General features: G+C 46.3%; 6 protein-coding genes across 6 annotated transcripts; 2 read left to right on the forward strand and 4 right to left on the reverse strand.

Moving 5' to 3' along the window:
• Positions 1-819: 819 nt before the first annotated feature.
• Positions 820-1,785, reverse strand: F4817DRAFT_357859 (aquaporin-like protein; the record flags this gene model as incomplete). The annotated part of the gene is made up of 3 exons (XM_049305962.1): positions 820-1,031; positions 1,093-1,352; positions 1,418-1,785. The coding sequence occupies 3 exons, from the start codon at positions 1,783-1,785 to the stop codon at positions 820-822; spliced, it is 840 nt and encodes a 279-aa protein (XP_049160348.1).
• A 616-nt stretch (positions 1,786-2,401) lies between these two features.
• On the reverse strand, positions 2,402-3,912 carry F4817DRAFT_60118 (NAD(P)-binding protein). Its single transcript, XM_049307675.1, has 2 exons — positions 3,037-3,912; positions 2,402-2,950 (listed from the first exon to the last, which is right to left on the reverse strand). The coding sequence occupies exons 1-2, from the start codon at positions 3,722-3,724 to the stop codon at positions 2,748-2,750; spliced, it is 891 nt and encodes a 296-aa protein (XP_049160349.1). The 5' UTR covers positions 3,725-3,912; the 3' UTR covers positions 2,402-2,747.
• A 1,519-nt stretch (positions 3,913-5,431) lies between these two features.
• F4817DRAFT_60147 (uncharacterized protein) lies at positions 5,432-7,266 on the forward strand. Its single transcript, XM_049307676.1, has 4 exons — positions 5,432-5,856; positions 5,925-6,301; positions 6,368-6,432; positions 6,492-7,266. The coding sequence occupies exons 1-4, from the start codon at positions 5,596-5,598 to the stop codon at positions 6,896-6,898; spliced, it is 1,110 nt and encodes a 369-aa protein (XP_049160350.1). The 5' UTR covers positions 5,432-5,595; the 3' UTR covers positions 6,899-7,266.
• A 10-nt stretch (positions 7,267-7,276) lies between these two features.
• F4817DRAFT_333458 (NPD-domain-containing protein) lies at positions 7,277-8,965 on the reverse strand. The gene is made up of 3 exons (XM_049302769.1): positions 8,688-8,965; positions 8,359-8,620; positions 7,277-8,290 (listed from the first exon to the last, which is right to left on the reverse strand). Exons 1-3 carry the CDS (start codon positions 8,698-8,700, stop codon positions 7,459-7,461), a joined length of 1,107 nt encoding a protein of 368 aa, XP_049160351.1. The 5' UTR covers positions 8,701-8,965; the 3' UTR covers positions 7,277-7,458.
• Positions 8,966-9,732: 767 nt separating this feature from the next.
• F4817DRAFT_314581 (Dihydropteroate synthase) lies at positions 9,733-11,207 on the forward strand (the record flags this gene model as incomplete). Its single annotated transcript, XM_049300423.1, has 2 exons — positions 9,733-9,975; positions 10,032-11,207. 2 exons carry the CDS (start codon positions 9,733-9,735, stop codon positions 11,205-11,207), a joined length of 1,419 nt encoding a protein of 472 aa, XP_049160352.1.
• F4817DRAFT_364256 (uncharacterized protein) lies at positions 10,983-13,297 on the reverse strand (the record flags this gene model as incomplete). The annotated part of the gene is made up of 2 exons (XM_049306729.1): positions 10,983-12,342; positions 12,449-13,297. 2 exons carry the CDS (start codon positions 13,295-13,297, stop codon positions 11,476-11,478), a joined length of 1,716 nt encoding a protein of 571 aa, XP_049160353.1. The 3' UTR covers positions 10,983-11,475.
• Positions 13,298-16,813: the final 3,516 nt, after the last annotated feature.

Here is a 16,813-nt window from a genome sequence, read left to right on the forward strand (position 1 = left end):
AGACTTTAGATATCTTAACAACAATACGTCGTATAAGCATGCAACCTAGATAATTATTTTCGCATTAATTGAGGCTATAAAATGATACCAATTTTAATGTTATAATTGCTAGAATTGTAAAGTTATTTAAATGTGTAGATGTGGTAGTTGAAAATTGAATTGACAATTAAATTGACAATTAAATCCTTTATTTTGATTGGCCAATCCTTTACATTATATTGGTTAAATCAATATTTCTATTACAATAAACCGTAATAAAGCTTGGAAGTACATATTTAATATTCTCTAAATTGTGGCAAGTGACCCCTTACCAACTTTAGTTTAGTGTGCGATTATTTTTTTCATTTTGGCACAGTGGCCTGTCTGGTCAACCGTAGCAAGAATTGGAGATGACTTGATTGACTCATCCGAGATTATGTAATGAGCCGCAGATTAAAACCCCTGTGCCTTCACTCTGCCCTTCCTTCCTTCATACCTGCCTCGTTTACTCAAGTCTTTGTCATAAATTGTTTACCTAAGGCAATGATTTCATATTAACTTTATTCAAGGTCATAAGACTCTTATTTTCATACCCAAGGAGAACAGAATGTGAAACTTGACGACGCTGCAGAAAACAAAAAATTCCAATCCGCATCACGACATCTGAACTTTGCGACTTCAACTAGAATATACATGGACTTTGCTATACATGCAATCTTACATTATTATTCTACATTATACATCCCTTATAATTATTTCCAGAGAGAACTCTATTAACTAGAGAAACCATCCAATCCCTATTCGTGTGAAATCATAACAGAAATTTGCTAATTCATCCTCTTACACCTCCGGAGGGGCAGTTGCGTCATCTTGCCCAGGGTTTGCCTCTTCGTAATGGCAGATCTTCACGAACCGGTAGTACCCGGCTGCGATTAAAGCACCCAGGAGAGGACCAACCCAGTAGATCCAGTGGTACCCTGGGAAACTTGGCGCAGCAACGGCACACCCGAGACTGCGTGCCGGGTTGAGTGAGCCACCGGTGTAGAAAACGCCTATTGTCTTGTATTAGTTGCGCTCCTTAGCCTGATCGCTAGACGGTTCTCGTCTACTTACCAGGGATTTCAGCGACGAAGAGTGCTGATCCGATGCCCAATGGCGCTAGGTACGTGTCCTTAGGCTTTTCGACTGCGACCATGAGGATCACGAAGACTAGGTACGAGGTGAAGAACATCTCAGCGAAAACTCCCTGGGCCAAGTTCATTCCGGGAGCCAAAGTCGTGTTCACTGATGCAATGTCACCTGGAAACATGACTTTTACCATAGCACCCGCACACATGCATGCGATTAGCTGTGTCGGGATCAAAAAGGCTGCTCTCACCCACGGTAGTTAGCCACCGAGATTACACGTTGAGAGGTTAGCTACAAAGCTCCTAAGCACGACGAAGGAAGGTTTTTATCTTCAAGCTCTACACGTACCGCAGGGTTGAACAATCCTCCGCTAATCCTGTAGAAGGCCCAAACGGTAACGAGAAGTGAGAAGCCATAGTCAAGCGAGATGTAAATCACCTTCGAAGCGCCTGATGTTGCTGCCCCTTGGTCGAGCACCATGAGGTGGCCCGCATATCCAAAGAAAAGGAAAAAGAAGGTCCTGACGAATTCGCCCGTCGCAGCGACAAGATGTTTTTCTAACGGGTTTAGATGTCTATCGCGTGGTTGGCGCGGCTGGCTTCGCCGCGGGTGTCCATTTCCATTTCCATTTCCATAGCCATTAGATGGCTGGCGGCGCTTTTCGTGGTGAGGAGACATCGCGGCTCTACGTGATAGTAGCTAAGTGTTCCCCTGCAGTTTTGATTCTGCTCGATGGACTTGGCTATCCATGGTTTCCTACACTCCTACGAACTTCTCCGGTCCAGACTTTATACAATTTGAAGCCTTCGAGTCGGCCTTGACAATTAGTTGACGATATAGTAGAACATGCATGATGTAACCGACTCGTCGGAATTGCTGCCGTCGAGTATCTAAATTCACCAAGTCGCGCTACTAACATATGGTAGCAAGAAGAACTCCTCTAAGATGTTCACTAGCACTTGTTAGTTGCCGACTAAGACTACCTACGCGTCCGAACTAAACGGGTATAAGCACAAGAGCTTCAGTTCCTCGTCCAGTAATTATCTTGAAAAGTTGAGGCTCGCACTTATTAATGCCGCCCGCTAACTAAAGTAGAGGCTACGCATCATCGTCAACTTGATCTACCTATGAGCACAACAGGTATCAGGCATGTTAAAAGATTGCTCTGCGAAGATCTGTAGCGATAGGTTAGCTAACCCTTCGTTTTCTCCTTCGTGTATAGCTCCCAGACTCCATCTTTGACTCCATCTATGATAGGATATCGAGACAATATTTCTTTACCTTAAAGTTACTACAAGAGGTGACCTAATGAGCTCGTTAGTCGTATCACACTTTAATCATTTGCCTGTATCATTATGATATTTTTAGAAAATAGAAAAATTCCTATAATTGGTCGAAATAAGAAACAAGATATCATACTACCTCTCCTAATGGGTAATATGTTAAGTTAGCAGTTATGGTACTCGTTCATTGAACTTTTACTTTTATCTAACCGTTTAGTTACCTAACCTAATATAGCACTCATACCCAAATTTCCTCATTATTGATACAATCCAATAGGTACTGGTGCGCCATTCCATGGTTTTAGATTTAACACATTAGGGACATTGTGAAGTAGCATTGGCGGATGGGTAGGCTCTTTACCGTCCTGCCACAACATTTAGGACTCCACCGTCCACCGCGATGATCTCTCCGTTCACATATTGGTTCTTTGCAAGGTAGAGTACCGTCATCCCCATTTCTTCCTCACGTCCAGCTCTCATTAGCGGAACGTGGCCTTTATCTTGGATCTTCTCTGGCGACACATAGCTCTTCTGTTTATCATCACTACTCTTAGCGGTCACTGTAGCAAACTTGTTAGCTTGACCATTATCGATATCGACCTGATAGAAGAAAGGGGTAAGGAAAAGAAGCTCTGAAATAACTCACTTTCGCTAGGGAAATATCCCGGCGCAATGGAGTTGACTCTGATTCCGGCCTTTTGGAACTCCGCGCTCATAAGTTTTGTCAAGTGCACCGTGGCCCCCTTGGCCGTATTGTAACTGAAATGGCCCTGAGCATGTCGCATGATACCCGACATAGAAGATATGGTAATTACAGAAGGGGCGTAAGGCTCAAGGGGACCTTTCGGACGGATGCCTTGCTGCAGCAGCGGAAGGAAGGCCACCGTCGTAAAATACACCGCCGTAACATTAGTATTGAAGTTATCGTGCCAATCGCTAGGATCCTCGTTATTCCAGAGCCTAGCCTTGAGATCTTCCGCCTCGGCGTCCTTCGGCTCAGCCTTCGGGCCCGAGATGCCGGCGCTGCACACCAGGAGGTTGATGTACTTCTCGCGCTTGCTCAGATCCGCAACTAGCTTCTCTAGGTCGTCTTTGCTGGTCACGTCGCACGGCCCGATCGGGATGATCTGTCCGCTGCTCTTGGCCGGCTGGTGGCTTTTGGCCGCGTTCTCGAGAACTTGTTTCCGCCGGCCGGTGATGTAGACTTTGGCGCCGTTCGCGGCGAGTGCCTGCGCGGCCATTAATCCTATGCCGGTCCCGCCGCCCGTGATTACCGCGACGGAGTCTTGGACTCCGAAGAGCTTGTTTACGTCGAATTGGTGGGTGTCGGCCATGGTGTACGGTGGGCCGCGGTGATGGTGTATAAGTGTTAATGCGTAGTTCTAGAAAGGTCTGGTGGAGTGATGAGGTGATGGTGTTTTAAAATATTTGCTTGAGGGGTAATATAGTCTTCCCGTCACGGTGAAGTCAAGACAATGCTGCTTTGAAAGTTTATGTTAGAGGTGTGCCTCTTATATCGCGATGAGTGGTGACGTAACTGTACCTGGAACCCACGTGTAGCAGGGACCTTATCGAAGCACAGGGGCGTATCTGAGCTTTAATGACGCCTATTACAACTCTTTCTCTTTTATTGATAAAATTATTTAAAATAAGTAAGTATACTTGTATCTTATATTGTTGATTTGTTATACGATGCGTTGTTCTCAAAGGATGCCGGCCTTAGCAAGTTACCTAACTTAATGCTAGTGTCATTTTTAAGCATCATTGACTTTTTGAATCTTATAGATCCGTCTCTCAAAGTATGGGGGGAACTACGCGTTTATAATTGACACAGCATCTCACCATAGCCCGTTATTGACGAATTAAGCAATAGTTGTTAAGTTGGTACATATTTAATTAATAGGTTGATTATGTTGATATTCGAAGAGGCTAGGATATCTTCAATACTCATGGAGAAAGCCATTTAGACATCTCCTAGTTAGTGATGGCGCCCGTTAAGGAATAAATGCGACAGCAAGTAGGTAATGAAATAAGCATTTTCTTACTTTGGCATCTTTAGCATAATATAGTCTTGTTTATTCCAATTGAAAGCTCTTTCTACAGAAGTGACAACACAGCAGCGAGGGAAAAGATACCGAATTGTAGTTAACGGTATAATGCTTGATAAGGAGGGATACATCCCATCCAAACTCCTAACCAGATAAAATATATATACAACGGCATGACGCACCGAGATACACAGACAAGCCAGCTTCTCCTTAACCTACACCACCATCGACGACTACACCATTTAGGAGGCCACTCCACAACAATTGCGATATAGCTGTGGACACTTCCAACATCTTGTGCCTGCACATAGTTGTCAAGTAGCAACGTATTTACCAACTGTTCCATCTAACATACGTACGCCTTCTTGACCTCCAAGGTGTACGCGGATGTGTTATTTCAGGACCGAGAAGATTCAAACAGTTTCATAAGCGCTAATCACGTTCTTATTCCCTGTTTCAATCACCATTGCGACGACAGACTGCTCATAAGTGTGAGTTCGTGGAGATTGTCTCCGTCTTCGGCACCCTGTATGCGGGCGTGCTTGTCACACCGTGGGGGATCTGCTGCAAGTGTATTAACCGCGCTGGATGCTGGATTAAGTACCTACTAGGTAGCTAAGCACAGAGATACGTAGGCGAGAATGTGTTGTTCTAGTGACAGCCTCAAAGTTGCGAGTGCCGAGTCCGGCACCGTAAACTCGGATGAATTGCCGCGAGAGCCGTGATAAAGCGCGGTGTCCCTGCGCGGCACCCTACTTACAGACACAATTGCGCGGATCGAGCCGAAGGGTGTAAACAGCGTACATGTCGGGCGTAGGCTAAGCCTCATTGATGTCCTTGCAGGTGTTGAAGGGTTATCGGAGATAAGGCTACAGCCCAGATGTGTGACCTAACCAAGTGCATGAATGTCCTGTGTAGTGTATGGGCTAGTATGCAGTGTTAAAGGGAACTGAAGTGTAGCCTATGTATGTTGGTTAAGGAAAGTAGAAGCATTTATTTATACTTCCTTTTAGTTGCTAGATAACTCCTTGGAAACTTATTGATATGTTGAGTTCTTAAACACTATTCTTAAGTTCTATTCCTTGGATATTTACTCTCCCCTATTACTCCTTTTTATTCTTCCAAACAGATATTTATTTAAATCGTGCCTATAAGTCATGTCTCTCCAACCGAAAGAAAATAGTCACGACTTCCTGGCCATCAATATTGTTCCGGGACCTTTTATGCTGCTGGCGGCCGTGTGCATAGTTCTGCGTTTCGTTCACCATCGCCGGAAGGGAATTGTTTGGTGGGACGATTGGGCCATCTTGGCAGCATTCGTTACGGGCGCTGGGGCATATATTTCAGGTCTTCTATGTGCCTTAGCAGGTTACCGCATCGACGAGTATACGATTTCGCAGTTGAATACATGTGCGAAGGTGGGCTTAACCCCTATATCAATGTCTTCTTCCCCCATCAATAAACGAAAACTGATAGTATGTAACAGACGGGCCTCGCGGGCGAAGTTCTCTATACGGTCAGCGTTGCGTTCTCCAAGATCTCGGTTTTGCTGTTTTATAAACGCATATTTGATGTCGATACGCAATTCCTGCTGTTTGCACGCATCATGACAATCCTCATTGTCGAGGCTTGCTTCATGTACACGTTCGGTCTTATCTTCACTAATATCCCGGCAAAAACACAGTGGAATGTCAATATGCTTCATACGTCAATAAACGGCATGGCATTCTATGTGACCATGGGCACTATCAACATACTCATAGACGTAGTTATCATAGGCTTGGTCCAGTGGAAAGTATGGAAGTTGCAGATGGCTTATCGGCGTAAACTTTGGATATCTTTTCTATTTCTCCTAGCTATATCGTATGTACTGGAGAGTTTCTATTTATTGTTGCATATTTCTTGAATTAATCTTGCTAACCTATTCAGATCTGTTGCCTTCGGTATTTTACGCATTGTCTATACCGGCACTATGAACCCCAACAATGCTGCGTGTAAGTTAATAGAAAGACAGTCCGATATTCGCGTAACCAGACTAATATTTCCCCCTCAGATACTTTGACGCTTGCTTGGCTATGGGCGATTCTGGAACTTTTCTTATATATCATCTGCGCTTGTCTGCCCATCGTCTATAACCTCTACCGCTCAATATTCCCCAGCCGTTCCAAGAATGACACATGGAAAGCCAATGCGATCCAGTACCCCCAGGTGATGCCTGGCAATAACCTTCTTAAAGAAAAGAGGAGCAAATATCACGAATTACACGAGGATACGTGTGCTTTCGATAATTTCGTTGCGTACGGGGCTCAAAACGAAGACCTAAAGAAAACACAGAGCACAGAACATTTAGCTCGTCCGGAACGAATATTATACCATGAGGAGATCTATGGCCAACTCGAAATTTTAAAAAAGAATTATGCAGCGGAGCAGAGGTATATAGGTATAGGTACCTCTGTGTAGTCCATGCCACCAGGCCGTTTAAGCTGGTTCTTTAGCTTTCAAGGGACGTCGTTTAACCTGGACGCCTCGGTCTTGGACGGCCTAATAGACCATCTCTTGACCAGAAAGCTATTTTCCTTAAAAAGGCTTACTGTGATAGGCGCCGGAATAGGGGTGCTAACTATCCGTCTCGTGGAGGCAATGAAGTATAAGGGCGTGGGCTAGTAGGAGCAGCATGACTACCTAATAAAACTAATATCCCAACAGTTTTCTTCGGGCTAGTTATGCCAAAGGGAGGTTTTATAGCAAGCAGCCTTGGGAAAAGGAATTCCTGGGTCTTTGATGTCTCCCAAGATCTCGTTCAGAAATTTGACCTGAGCTATTATGTTATATCTTAGGGTTTACAAGGAAATTTGTATGCATTGCTATATATAAAATGATACAACTATCGCACCCAATTATACTGCCCAAGTCCTCAATAGGGACCGCACTGCGCTAATACTGATCTTCAAACATGGTGCTTGTGGATATATACAAAGGTATTTAATATTTCAGGATTCCCCCTAATAGTCGCAACCCTCTTACAACTTCGCCACCATCTTGGCGCCTTGGTTTAGCATCGCTGTGGCGTCCTCAATGAATTCATCCACAACGGCCTTTGCGCTCTTCTGCTCGTTCACCAGCGCGGCACACTTGCCCATCAAGTAGGGCCGGAACTGGTCCATCAAGTCATCTACATCCTCTTCGCTTTCGTTCTCCTTGCCTGAGCCTTCGGCCGTGCCATTCGCCACCTTCTCCAGGTCGTGCTCGTAGGGGAGGATACCCTTGGCAGTCAACTCCTTGATCTCGGCTTGGCGCTCGGTCTCCCAGTTCTCGATATACGGGTTCTTCCGCACCCGTAAAGGCCGTCCAGTGAAGATGAGGGTTCGGATTGTGTCGTCGAACCCGGCAGTTCGTACCGACTCCTTGTGCGACTCGGGCGCTCCAGCTTCGTCGACTAAGATGAAACGGGTACCAACCCAGACAGCGCTCGCGCCCATCATCAGCGCGGCGGCTAACATCTGGCCGTTATGGATACCACCGGCGGCAATGACTGGAACCTGTTGGCCGGATACCACGCTCTTTTTTCCTTTGCAAATCTGCACACACGCCGGAATCAGGACGGTGGTCGGAACATCTCCAGTGTGGCCACCACCCTCACCACCCTGCGCACAGATCATGTCGCAGCCGATGTCTAGCGCCTTTTGGACATGCTTGGGGTGGCCGACCATATTCATGTAGTAAATACCGTGCTTGTGTAGCTTGTCGACGACGGCTTTGGGTGGTACACCGACAGCGGAGACGAAGAGTTTGGCTCCCGATTCGATAACGACGTCGATTAATTGGTCGAGCTTGCCTTTCGTGTAATCATAGCTACATTTCAACCCAGTTAGCTGCTGTCGCCGAGTACAAGCGAATACTCTAAGATTATCAAGGCTTACTTTGTTTTGCGGGCCTTGCCGCCAACCTGTGGAAGTAGCAGATCGATGCCGAATGGCGCATTCTTGTCATTGAGATACGATTTCAACTCGTCGATTTGCTCCTTCAACATGTCCGGGCTATAGGACATGCCTCCGATGACACCGAGACCGCCGGCATTCGTGACAGCAGCTGCGAGCTTGGGGCCAGCTGCGACGTTCATTCCGGCGAGAAAAATAGGATGGTTGATCTTGAAAAGATCGGTGACGGGAGTACGGATTCTCTCTGTAGGATTGCATTTTGTCAGTGCTTTACTCATGAATAGGTGTAGGTTTGTTGGCTTGTGACATACGTGGTGATGCCATCTTGACTATCTTGGGTGTTGATGTAAAACTGTAAAATACGATAAGATGGTGAAGACGCTTCTTTAGCTTGTTCTGATTAACTATATCAAGAAATCTGGGGTAGATTAAGTAGTCAGAAAGAACAAGAAAGTAAATCTTAGATGCTAGAGATGGGAATGCTAAGAGGGAGAAAGTCTCGGTATCGGCAACACGCGCGGCAATGGGAATAGTAATAAGAACAGATGGAAATGTGAAAATCGGGGTATATCCAGGATTTGGTATGCGATCTCCCCAAAGATTAAAGCTGGGGAAGCCGAGGCTAAGTCTTCAGAGGCCTAGTCCAATCCGGGACTTAGCCGAACCGAGGCTTCTTCTTAGCGTGACTATTGATTATGTACATACTTATTTATATACAAGCCCGTATCTTCTTCAGATGTGTGAATGCATCTTTGTCATAGCAACCTACCTAATAAATTATGAAGTGTGTTAAATATGTTGACGATGGAATCACTTCAATACATCCCACTTCTAAAAAATAATTCAAGACAAAAGCTGCTGCCATTTTGTCATTCTAGCAAATAAAGACCCCTTAAATCAGATCTTATTTTACATGACACAGCATACAAGTACATAAAGTACATACGTATGTACTTCATGTACCTAGATTAAACCCGTATAGGAGATAAGATAAGGGAATACAGTACGTATTGCTAAGAGGTACGTACATAGTATGAATAACCTTTAACTAGGGGTCCTTGTGGAACTTTGAATTTTTCCGGTCAGCTCCTTCGATTCAGGTGTAGTTCGAAAATCGAAAATCGAAAAGTTGCTTATAATGCGCAATTGTCCAATGAGGCAATTAGTTTGCGGGTCAACACCTCGTTCTAAGTTTTAATGAATCTTCTCTCATCAGCATGGAGCTATACATATTGTTATGCTCGAGTGTTGCCATCTCATGCCAATCTAGTTTTTCCGCTGAGCGGTTCACTTCGCGGTTCACTTCGCCCCCCTTCTATTTATTCGCAAAATCGGATCATGCCTAAAAGAAAAATAATGGATCGCCAACTCTCAACCAGTCCGTCCAGTAAATCATGCGGTTGCGCAGAACAGCGCCGCGGTAAGCGGAAAGCTTACGTTGCTCTGGGTAGCAACGTTGGCGACCGGATATCCATGATCGAGCAAGCATGTAAGGAAATGGATTCAAGAGGCATCAAAGTAAAAAGGACCAGTAGCCTCTGGGAGACCGAACCTATGTACGTTCTAGATCAGGATAGGTTTGTGAATGGAGCTTGCGAAGTATGTCTTAGTTTCTATTAACTATTCATGAATATATACTAAATAATATTCCTCAGGTAGAGACGGACCTAAAGCCCCTATCTTTACTAGACCAATTGCAAGATATTGAGAAGTCTATGGGGCGGCGGAAACTTATAGATAAGGGTCCTCGGAACATCGACTTGGACATCTTACTTTATGAAGATGAAATAGTTGACCACGAGAGACTTAAAATTCCTCATATTGGTATCCAAGAGCGTGAATTCGTTCTACGGCCTCTCGCCGAACTTATACCGCACAAGTCTATAGACGCCTCCAAGCCCTGGAAGCTCATTCAAGACTATCTTAACGAGCTACCTCCATCTCCGGAACCTCTCTCTACTTTGACCCCAATATGCCCCTTGGTAGAACCGTTGAACGCCCTCAAGCCAACTCGGAAAACACAAGTAATGGCCATTCTCAACATAACGCCCGATTCATTTTCGGACGGGGGGATACATACCCCTCATTCACTTAGAGATACAATTATGGCCTATGTTCGGGGAGGTGCCACAATTTTTGACATTGGGGGTCAGTCTACGGCACCGGGGAAGCTTGAGGTCAGTGCCCAAGAAGAGACGGACCGTGTCATACCTGTTATCAAGCTTATTCGTAGTCTCCCCGAGACACGCGATGTCGCTATAAGCGTAGACACGTACCGGGCATCAGTTGCCCAAGCAGCCGTCGATGCCGGCGCAGATATCATTAACGACGTGTCGGCAGGTCTCTTGGACCCAGATATGTTTTCTACAATGGCCCGCTCGGGCAAGACGGTTTGCTTGATGCATATGAGAGGAGACCCCAGTACAATGAGCAAACTGAACGACTACCCTCATGGGCTTATCCCGACTATTGCTAGAGAGCTACTTGAGCGGGTAGCGGCAGCCGAAGCAGCGGGAATCCGTCGGTGGCGCATCATCCTTGACCCGGGACTAGGATTTGCCAAGGTAGGCGAGCAGAACCTACAGCTCCTACGTCATTTCGAGGAGCTACGAAACTGGCCTGGATTAGAAGGCCTACCATGGCTCATAGGATCCAGCCGCAAGAGCTTCATTGGTAAGGTTACCGGTGTACCAAAGCCAATGGATCGAGTATTCGGTACGGCAGCAACCGTCGCTACGGCTGTCCAAGGCGGCGCTGATATTGTACGTGTCCACGATGTCATTGAGATGGGTCAGGTAGTTAAGATGGCAGATGCCATTTGGCGATATTAAGTTCACAATAACGAGATATTCTAAGCACGAAACGATCGTAATCAATCCTTATGAATTCATTCGTTCAATAACTAACCCTTACTTTTTTTTCCATTTTCAAACCCCTTTTCGATACTCAAGCGTTCCATATGCGAGTCCATGTTCATGCGAAATCAACGTATTACCTAACCGAGTGTCCTGTGGAAGACGGACTAAAACATCTTCCAGTTTAGGGTATTCGATCCCCTGTCCGAAACACTCTAAAACCCCACGGTAGCAGCTGGGCCTTTCACTCAGCCTTCTCCTTTCCTTTACCCTTTTCCTTGGCCTCCTCCTCGGCCTCCTCCCTAGCCTTGGCCTCGGCTGCCCACTTCTCCAGCAGGGCTATCGCCTTGCGCTCCTTTGTTGCTTCGGCCTCCTTATCAAGCTTTTCCTGGAAAGTTGGAGTTATCTTACCACTTGGAACGAGCTCGGATCCTTGACAAGATCCTGTCACCATCATCTGGACTATCTCGAGGCTGTCTTCGTCGTTGACGCATGCGTCGATGACGTCGTCTGTCATGGCCAGGATGGTCTCGGCAACCTTGACAACTGTACGTTCGCTCGCGACGAACCGGCGCACCTTGGCGAGGATGACCGGTCTGGCCTCATGGTAGTTCTTCGTGGCATCCTCTAAAGCCACCGCGTAGAGGGAGTAGTCGCACTCCTCGTCACCAGAAGGGACTTGGGGCAGTGTATCACGTACGACGGTTTGAGACGGTCCCGCTTCGGATACTATGGACGGGTGCTTAGTCTCGGCGTCCAGATCGTCACGACTGTGGGTTTCGTAGTATAGCTCAGTGGGCTGATCAGCGCATCTAGTGGGTGTCGATGGCCCAATAATGCCAACAGGACGAGGACGACGTGGTAAGCCCGTACGATGAGGGCTACCGACGAAATCCGAGGGGCTAATATCCATCTCAGCCTCTCGGGTGCTTGGTTCACTAGTATCAGAAGTACCAATGACAGCACTAGCAGGGTTGTTGGAACGTCTAATAGGAGACGGGGTGGCCGGATTATCGGCGTCATTGGCATGATCAGTGACAGGGTTAGGAATGGGCTTTATTGAAACCTCTCCTGTGCGGAGTTGCAACATCATATCGTCGAGTTGCAAAATCTTTTAACATAGTCGTTAATAAGTACGCTTCGGTCAACAGTTTGGTGCTATCGTATTCGCTGGGGCTAGGGGGCAGGGGATTACTTTTGAGAGAAAAGGCACTTACTTTCTGACGAAGTATGCGGATGAGGTCCTTCGAATTCTCGCTATCTTCACCGACCTCTTGAGTCGCGCCAGTGCCGCCGACCTCGTTAATCTCCTCCTCCAATTCTACATTGTTGTTATCACCCTCTACGGGCGGGTCGCTCTTCACGTCGTTCAAGGACGTGCTCTCTACGGACCCTCGAAGAGTTCGTGGTCGTGTCACGTTGCGCTCCCGATTGAAATCAACTAGGAACGCCTTGTCAGGCACCAAGATCTTCCAGGCCTCCTCGAGCATCATGGTTTCTCGAGCGATGTAAGCGGCTACGGGGTCGTCATTAGGATATGCCCGGAGCGGTTTGTTTAAATTGCTCATAGTAGCCGACGGGCGTAGGCGAGGAGGGGAAACATTTCCACAGCTGGTCTCTCTGAGGTCACGGATGTTGTACGCTGAGGTACTAGTCACAAGTCGATGTGCTCCTGGGCGACTATAGTTGACCGGTCTAGCGGTCTCAACCTGGATGTCGTTGATGGTAACATCTTTGAGCGATTCTGTAAGTGAGTGTGAATCTTCATCGACGGGATGATAGCTACCACTAGGGGCTTGGTTAGGGGTTGTCTCGTTGACACCGGGGGCTTGGTTAGAAGCTGTCTCATTGACAACGGGGACCGGGGCTGTGATGACTTCATTCGTGGTCAAGGCAGTGCCAATAGGGAATGTAGTCAAGTCAGGAGAATGTCCAGTCAAGTCAGGAGAATGTCGCTGTGGTTGTTGATTTTCTCCCTCGTTGCTGCAGGGGAGTGTCATCATTTCGAACTCCGGTAGCTCGTGAATCTTACGGCGGCCGCCGCAGGTGGACATACAGTTACCCATGGTGTATGTATGTGAAGGTTCCTCAGGCAATAATTAAATGAGTGGAAATGGGGATCAAGTCAAGGCTTCGACAGAAGCAAAAGATGCGAGCACGAAATCAAAGTGACGAGGAAGGGAATTGGAAGGGAATTTAAAAGAGTGTGGACTCATCGCCTAGGGAGCTTGGTTGTAATGACCACGAGGAAAGAGGCGAGGGGTAAGTGAAGGTAACGAAGTGAATGGGTTTGTGTAGTTTCAAAGTGTGGAAACAAAAAAGGAAGCAGTACGCATGAGTTGCAAATTTTTACAATGCTTGGTTTGGTCTGAAAATTCCGCCCAATGAATTAATTCTCGGCATGCGGCTTGCGAGGAAGTTGTCTGCGGCCGTGAAGTTGTCACTAAGTTCGGACCCTGGAGCCGGCTTGCAAGGTACCCGGAGCGGAGCGCCGAGCCGCACTAGGACTACCTCCGGAGGTGGCCCCGGCTTCTGCGGTCCGAACTAGTACAGCTTGGCCAATGGGCTTCCGGGGCTGTCGGCGATGTGGACTTACGAGAGCTTATTCTTGTTTGCTTCCTCACGAGACTTGACTCACTGATTACTGGACTCATCTGATCGAGTTTCAGGGCTTTGTTATTCAAGACAGGCTACAAAGGATCCTCGAAACTGTCCGTTCTTTTCTGGCCATGTTTGCTGCACGGAGAGACGGTATATCAACTATGCAAGTCGAAGTATATGAGGATTAAGGGGCTACGTAAAGGGGCTGCGTAAAAGGGAAAAGGGGTTACAGCTTTGACAACTAGGTTTAAGCAAAACCAAGATCGATCTTGTTATTATGCCATAGCAACAGATATAAGTGACGATTTCTACTATATATAAATGCATAGATCATATTATTAGCTATTATATCACACTCTGACTGAGCGGCAGGCTGGGAGGCTTTGATCTTAAAAGTAGTAGAAATTAGGACCTACTAGATATTATTTCCAAGGAGACGAAAATACCCTGTGAATTTTTAAAAGAGAAAGGAGAACGTACTTGAGCGTTCTGTTTTATAAGAGGGGGATAAGTAGTAAACTTTGCCTTTGAAGTGCAATACATTGGTTTTTCTCACGCTATGGATACGGGCTGGGTTATTCGGTGTAGGGAATGAATTATTGCACCGAACTAAGTACCTAAGATAGATTGCTCTTTCACGCCTCATTTGACATTGATAGTTTCATCGTAATCTGCTTGAGCAGCGACCATATTGCGTTGATTCAGTCAACAGACTTGCCTACCTCTCCCGTAGAACTACAATCCAACACGACCCATTTACGGTCACAATAATCATGGCAATGCTCCGAAACCTATAGTCGAAAGTGACGACTATTCCTAATATCCCTGTTTAAGTGCGCTTTATCACATATAAGAACCCCTGGGGCAGCATTGGGACTGAATAATGAGAAGGGGAGCAAGAAACGGGGACACGACTAGAATAAAGCACGAAGAATTATGCAACTCAGTAATTAAAGCAAGACTGCCGATATAGCTACAAGACCTTTATCCTATTTGCCTCAGTGATATAAGGTTCTAATCGGCCGTTCTTAACATTTCCGTTCAGGTACGTTTTATTCTTGTGCACAAGAACCCTCAACACGGCAACAAATTGGAACTGTAGAAGACAAGTAAAGAATTCGGTGTTAGAGATAACTAACGTTAGGTATATAAAGAGCTGAGACTAGCTAACAGGTATTCTAGACAACGGCTAGCTTATACGAGTTGAGTGTTTAAAAATTAAATCTACTTTCGAAGCTTGTGATATCAACTCGGACGGTAGGTATTTCTCAATATTTACTTATACCTAGTGCTATATCAAGCAACCGTTAAACTACCCAAGGTACCTAACCTAGTTTTAATCGCATAGTTAGTTATAAATAACACCCTTTTCTATTATAAAATTTACGCAGGGCCTAGGAAGCCTTAAAGGGAGTCAATACCAGGTCCTGCGGTGCTAAGGCTCATAGGTATAACAACTCCCACTACGCAGACGGACGGTAGGTGAGCGGTGGTGATACGATATTTCACTTCTCGGCTCGAAGACTCGGGAGCTCCCTCGCGGCAGCTAATGCCGTGCTACTTCTACTTCTACTTCCCCTTCCTTTCCCCTTTCCCCTTCCCCCTTCTCTACTGGCGTGCCTAACATTTCCAGAATCTCAAACTCCCAGTTATCCCAACCCAAGGCTGAATCTAGCAAGCGACACAATACTCTCCGCCTTCAACACCTACTACTAGTCTTCAAGTCTAGTCTCCCGAAGCAGAAACCTACCTACCTACCTACCTACCTACCTATCTATCTACCTATCCGTCTTGTCTCACACACATAGCCTTGGTCCCAGATCCTCTGGGGAGAAAACACTAGCGCTGTGCGACTACGGGGGCTGGTGTCTCGGGAGTGGCGTAGCTTAGCCCCTATGCCACGGCAGTAGGCTACGCGTACGGGGGTATAGCTAGATGTAAATATAGATCCAGGTACCTAATGTATCCATTTCAATGCCGCCTTCGGTCTTCGCCCGCATGGCCATCTTGGGGGCGGTCCCGGCCGATGTTGAAAATTTTGCTGACTTGGCTTCTTAGGTACCTTGGCTACTCCTATTCGGTTCTATTACACCTTTCCCCTACGTAACATAGCATCAGGAATTCAGTCACATGTGAAATTCGCCTGGTCTGTTAGAGACTAGAGTGCTTTATCTATGTATTAAATTCCCACTTCGTGATTCTATTTTTAGCCGCCTTGTCCAACACACCTCTCCACATTGTCGCTCCCTTGCGTACAGGATGCACGTGTAAGGTGTAAGGTATGTGGATGGTTAATACATCATAGCCCAACAGCCCTTATATCCAGCCCTACCTACGCAAAATCCGGGTTCACTGCATTCCGGCAACCCCGCCTTAATATGTCTTCGCCTTTGCCATACAGTAGCTATAACGTCTAGGATGTCAATTACAATATAACCTTAGTTGTGATTTGTATATATACCTGCCGAGAGCCATCACGTTATCGGGTAGTAGAGGATTTCTAGGGACATAGCAAAGCTCGAGAATGCGATCAAAGCCCGTTGCGCTTGGAGAAAAGGGGTACACCAGATCAATAACCAAGATTGCTCCACCTAGGGGTACCTAGATATTCGGGGTCTAGAATACGCCTTAATATGAACCAGCATGCTAAGTTATATTGGCCTTTCCTTTCTCCACATACAGAACCAAGATAAGTCAGTCACGAGAAGCTCCTAGAACCAGTGTAGAACAAATGCCGGTACCACCTCGCCCCGTAGTGTACCAAACTTGCAAACTGCACACTGTCTACATACAACATACAGTAAGGGGAGATGAGGTAAGAGGTAGGTTAGGTACCTAAGGTAATCAGACTATACCCAAACAAGGTAAAATAATAACTGATACCTAAAAAACAAAAAAGATCTCAAAGACCCGGAGTTAGATTAGGGAAAGCCAACAATACAACGCAGATAAAAGCTGCGTCACGAATCAAGATTCAAAGA

The sequence above is a fragment of the Daldinia loculata genome (assembly GCF_022478755.1).
Source record: "Daldinia loculata strain CBS 113971 unplaced genomic scaffold F4817scaffold_16, whole genome shotgun sequence".
Lineage (NCBI taxonomy): Eukaryota > Fungi > Ascomycota > Sordariomycetes > Xylariales > Hypoxylaceae > Daldinia > Daldinia loculata.

Coding starts and splice junctions, on each gene's coding strand:
- F4817DRAFT_60118 (XM_049307675.1), bottom strand. CDS start 3,724: ATGGCCGACACCCACCAATTCGACGTAAACAAGCTCTTCGGAGTCCAA. Junction 2,951..3,036: donor GGGATATTTCCCTAGCGAAA/GTGAGTTATTTC, acceptor AGTTTGCTACAG/TGACCGCTAAGAGTAGTGAT.
- F4817DRAFT_60147 (XM_049307676.1), top strand. CDS start 5,596: ATGTCTCTCCAACCGAAAGAAAATAGTCACGACTTCCTGGCCATCAAT. Junction 5,857..5,924: donor AGTTGAATACATGTGCGAAG/GTGGGCTTAACC, acceptor AGTATGTAACAG/ACGGGCCTCGCGGGCGAAGT. Junction 6,302..6,367: donor CTATTTCTCCTAGCTATATC/GTATGTACTGGA, acceptor TAACCTATTCAG/ATCTGTTGCCTTCGGTATTT.
- F4817DRAFT_333458 (XM_049302769.1), bottom strand. Junction 8,291..8,358: donor GGCAAGGCCCGCAAAACAAA/GTAAGCCTTGAT, acceptor GTTGAAATGTAG/CTATGATTACACGAAAGGCA.